The 5,619-nt window shown below is 41.7% G+C and overlaps 1 protein-coding gene across 1 annotated transcript; it reads right to left on the bottom strand.

Annotated features, from left to right (window-relative positions):
- Positions 1–537: 537 nt before the first annotated feature.
- On the bottom strand, positions 538–2,607 carry LOC144767198 (zinc finger protein 862-like). The gene has a single exon (XM_078650755.1). It carries the CDS (start codon positions 2,605–2,607, stop codon positions 538–540), a length of 2,070 nt encoding a protein of 689 aa, XP_078506881.1.
- Positions 2,608–5,619: the final 3,012 nt, after the last annotated feature.

The following is a 5,619-nucleotide window of genomic DNA, read 5'->3' as shown; positions in this document are numbered from 1 at the left end:
CAAAATCTTCGGAGTCGAAAACACCACCTAAGCAATGTTCCCTCTAATTTTTTTACTCTGTGTGCGGCACTGGAGGGTCTCTGTGCGCTGCAACCATGGCCATGTGCGCCAGGAACCAGACCACGCGCGTGTGCAGCGCCAAATGTCACTCCAAACGTTGGCTTAAAAAAGTGAAAAGATGGTGGATTTTCACACAAACAGCTCCACGTTAAGCTTTTGCATATTGGATAACGACGCCATGACATTGATTGGTTACACAGGTAAGTACACTTAAGGTTTAAAAAAGCACAAGACTCCAAAAGGTGGTAGCATCATAAGATTTTACTAAATATTTTTAACTGGAGCACTGTTCATTAGGTGGGGAAATGTTGAGAGCCTATACAATATCAAATATACACAATAAGTTACAAAATTACATAACATTTACAATGTGATGTGAAAGCTACTGAGTAATGTTGGGCTATCCCGCCAGGGATAGTTTGTAAAACTCAGACATCCACGCAAACATGGACTGTGGGAGAAGGACGTTCAGACAAGTCAAGTGGCATCACTAGATGGGTGACAGGGTTGCTTCTCACGGCGATCCTTGCCGTTTTTCCAGTGCTGATAAACTTTATCAAGGTCAACTTTCCCATTCAGGAGGTAGGCCTTTGTTCTCATCAGCATATCCAAATGCTTCTGCTCTAGTCTATTCCTCAATTTACTCTTAATAGTATTCATGAGGCTGAATCCTCGTTCACAATCTGCACTAGATGCTTGAAATGTTGCGCAGACATCAACAAGCTGAGACACCACACTGTACTGAGCAGCATTGCGTACAGTGAAATTCACCATGTCTTGAAATGTGGTCAATAAACCACCCTTTACATGTTCTGCCACCACATATTTATAGTCTCTGTACTGTCGAACAACATCTTCTGGTGTTTCACAATCACCCAGGACCAAGACATTTTTATACTTTTCAACAAGTCTTTGTATATTCTCAGTCCCAAAATCAAAATGTGATTGTGTTGACATTGCCTGGATTTCAAAACTTGCCCATTCTTTCAGTTCATCCTCAGGGAACCTTTTTTGCATGTGATCACAAAGAAGGGAAACAAAAGACAGAATAGGCCCACTGTCAAATTCTTGCCTTTCCTTGTACAACACCATCATCTCTCTTACATTGCTGCTCCAAAAGACAGTGTCCCCCAAATACTGTTCCTTAATTTGGCCAATCTTTGCTCTTGCATACTGTACAGCTTCAACAGTAGTCAAAGAACTTTTTTGGAACAGTTTGCACAATGCTGCAAATTCACTCAGAATGTCATGAAGTACTGCAAGGGAAATGTGGTAGTTTGAGTCAGATAGCTTTTTGTAACAATATTTAGCAATTGGATCATTCTCTTCAACTTTCTCATGCTCAAAGTACTTAAGAACAGCCTCGTAATTCCGAATTAGTGCACCAACTGCAAAATGCCTCGAAAGCCACCGGACTTCATTCAATGGTCGAAAAGAGACCACTTCACAGTCAGTGACTAATGCCATTTCATCCAGCTTGGACTTCTTTGCAGGTGATCTGGAGAACACAGTGTAGACAGTCCTCAATAATGTCTCCATCTCTTTAATCATTGGAACCCTCTTCCAGGCATCATCAACTCCCAAATCTTCTCGATGAGCGACACAATGCTGCTCAACTAGATGAGGAATGGATTGTTTAAGGCGAGTAGCAACACCATTATTTTTACCCAGCATCACAGACGCACCATCGGATGTGAACATGACCATTTTCATGAGGTCAAGTTCATTGGCAGTGTAGAATTCTTTCACGGCAGTAGTGATAGCCTCAGCATTACAACTAGTCAGCTTCACTATGCCCCCAAACTGTGTTTTGTGCTCTGTTGAGGTTACAGGTCGGTACTTGAAGTACAGAATGAGCATTTTTGTAACAGAAATATCTGTGCTCTCATCAATTATCAAAGTGTGATACAAAGCGTTACGAAGTTCTGCCATACCTTCACTGTGTATCACGCTATTGATGGCCTCAAGGAACTCAAAGGCATAGTTCTTGCTCCTCCAGCTCTCTGGTATCTTCACATACAAAGCTAGGTGGTCATGGATGTCTTGTACAGATAACATTGAAGTATTCATCTTGACTGCCAGCAACACATTGTTGATGAGAATCTTTATCTCCTCAGGCAGGGATCTTTGTCGTTCAACTACTTCCATCCTATTTGCTTTGTCAGTGGGAGTTTCTGTCAGCATTGCCCGCACTCCAAAACCAAACCTGGCAGCAGCAATTCTGTTTCTCAATATCACCATGGCAGACTCGTGAACTTTGCTAATTAGATGGCGTTTCAGGTAATCCAGTTTCCAGCCATCACTCCATTTCTTCCCTGTGGAAAAGTCCCCAACAATCTTGGCTTCTGCACACGCTTTGCAAATTAAGCCCACATCTGGACTGTATTGAAATAGTTCCCCAAGTTGCACTCGAACCTTGCTTCGTGATTTCTGGGTCTCAGCCTCCACAATTTCTTTCATCCACTCTTCCTTGAAGACAAGGCAACATTTTTTCCTTTGTGGTGAAGCATCACACTCGGCAGAAGGTACAGCTTTGCGCTTGAACATATTTGCAATAACTGGGTTTAGCCTGCAAAATAAAGGACCATGGTTAAAGTTGAAGCCTATGCTCATGATTGCAATCGGTCACATAATACTGAGGCATTGCTGGCAATACGTAGAGTGTAATTACCTGGATTTTTCTGTCCACTGCAGTGCCCTTTCAAACTTATATGTAGCACTGTCCGTAGAGCCTGCAATAGAAGTAAAGATTGTTACAGCACATTGTGAATTTGTAATACAAAAATATACCATGTGCACCATAGGGGGACTCTACCAAACAATTACCTGTTGGGCTTTTTCTCACATATGCCCGATCAAATATGTGGGGTACTGCCTGTGAAACCTACAACAGAAGAAAACGTGGGTAAGGTATGTGGTTATACTACAATGCACAAGAAGCACCACAGTTTACCAAACAATTACCTGTTGGGCTTTTTCTCACGTATGCCCGATCAAATATGTGGGGTACTGCCTGTGAAACCTACAACAGAAGAAAACGTGGGTAAGATATGTGGTTATACTACAATGTAGAAAATGCACCACAGTTTAACCCTACCAAAGATTTACCTGCTCTGCTTGTTCTCACGTATGCCCGTTCAAATGTGTGGGGTACTGCCTGTGAAACCTACAGCAGAAGAAAACGTGGGTAAGGTATGTGGTTATACTACAATGCACAAGAAGCACCACAGTTTACCAAACAATTTCCTGTTGTGCTTGTTCTCACGTATGCCCCTTCAAATGTGTGGGGTACTGTCTGTGAAACCTACAACAGAAGAAAACGTGGGTAAGGTATGTGGTTATACTACAATGCACAAGATGCACCACAGTTTAACTCACAAACAATTGCCTGTTTGTTCGACCTGTACTCACGTCTGCCTGTTTGTTCTGCCTGTACTCACGTCTGCCTGTTTGTTCTGCCTGTACTCACGTTTGCCCGTACAACTGTATTTGTAGCACAGTCTCACAAACCTGTAAAAGAAGAGGGGTGCAGATTGTGAATCTATTTACCAAGCACCCCCCAAATGCAACGTGGAACATAAACAGAATTACCTTGTCTTTGTGGGTACTCACGCCTGACCATTCAAATACAAATACCTTACAGACTGCAAACCTGCAATTGAAGATAAGATGGTTAGCAAAGGCTCTAAGAGTTACAAACAATGAATGGGACTGGCCCAGATACTCCACTATGAAAAACGACCAAATAGTTACCTGGGATTCCAGTTTAGCCAAATAGGCACGTGCCCCTGTGCTTCATTATTAGCTTCAATTAGGCTACATTTATCTGCACCTCCCCACACAATCCAGCCACTCTCCTGCATTTTGTTTACCTTTTGCCATGTCAGTGTTTTTACCGAGACGTTTCCCATTCACACACATTTGCATGTAATCACATTTACAATAGACCAGTGGAGTGGTGTATGCATGGTGTGGTAGCGCACCACCATTACAGACAACACATTTCCAATTCAAATGAGCACAGCAACTGCCACCACCAAACCTAAGGGGTTTGCGTTTCATTTGTCTTCATCTTCCGAAGACAAAATGCAGAAAATCAGAACAGCTATTGTGCTGAGAGCCGTGCACCCGACACATCACCACAGTAGTCCCCTTCAGCAGCCCACATCATTTCCTCCTTCACTCCAGCCAAACCTTCACTTGTTCCCCGTTTATAAAAAAGCCTCAAACCCAACAAGAAGAAGCAATGGAAATGCCATATTTAACCAATCTGAAAATGTGGTGGCTATGCCGCAAGTCATGATCTCCTACTGTTGCACTGACTTCCTATGCTGTGAAAATGTGCCTCTCCTGGCGCAGTCACCTTGCTGAAATGGGTGTAATTTCTGATACATATATCCCATGTGATCAAGCTCCTTTGAGGAGTGAAACATGTCATGGAAAACACCTGTCTGAAAATGGCAGATTTAAACCTTGCACTGCTTGCACCTTGATTCTGAGTGCTGGCCCGTGACTTTTGAAGGGAGTTTAAAGAGGTCTACACCTGAGGACTCTCCGCCGAGCACTAGGCGGTCAGGAGTTTGTGAGATATTATATATATATATATATATAAATACATATATATATATATATATATATATATACACATACATACACACATACATACACATATATATACATATACACATATACATATACACATACACATACACATTACACATATACACATATACACATACATATACATATATATACACACGCATATACACACACATATACACACACATATATACACACACATATATACACACACATATATACACACACATATATACACACACATATATACACACACACACATATATATATACATAAACATATGCACTTATACATACACATACATACAGTTTCCCTCTTCTTCATTGCTTGATTTTGTGCACAAGAAAGTGTCACACATAGTTGTTGAATGTCATTCATAATTACACTTAAATTATAAAAATGTCACACATAGCAATCTGAAACCTTGGCAGCTATGCAGAAGAAGTGGAGAAATGTCAATCATAATTACACTGAAATTTTGAACATGTCACACATAGCAATCCGAAAGCTTGGCAGCTATGGCTTTCTCTACCCAGACCAGCTGCCTATACCAATAGTCATCAGTTGGCAGTAGATGGCCTTGTTTACCTTGATTAGGAATGCCACTGTGTTTTATTGTAACCATGAGAAATACATCGATTTTGAAAAGTGGCTGGAGTGAAATAAAAATATGAGTGCAGTAAAACAAAGTGAAGAACCTTTGGGATGACTACAATGAATGTATGTGTCTCTTCCTCCCGACATGAAGAAAGCTTGGCAAACACATTTTTTTCACTGTAAACTGTCGTACTTCAGGGTAGGCACACGAAGGCCCTGCACCTCAGGTGGAGAAGCAGCAGAAAGGTAATGGCCAATAGGAGGAAAAGCCTGTACGGTAGTTTAGGGCTCACAGCTGGCATGGGGCACACCATAGGTTTCAACCAAAACAGGCAGCAGCCCGGCTGCAATACAAATCCAAGA

This window comes from Lissotriton helveticus, chromosome 7, assembly GCF_964261635.1.
Source record: "Lissotriton helveticus chromosome 7, aLisHel1.1, whole genome shotgun sequence".
Classification (NCBI taxonomy): domain Eukaryota; kingdom Metazoa; phylum Chordata; class Amphibia; order Caudata; family Salamandridae; genus Lissotriton; species Lissotriton helveticus.
Note: the sequence above shows the minus strand (reverse complement) of the source record. Positions and strands in the feature narration are given on the sequence as shown.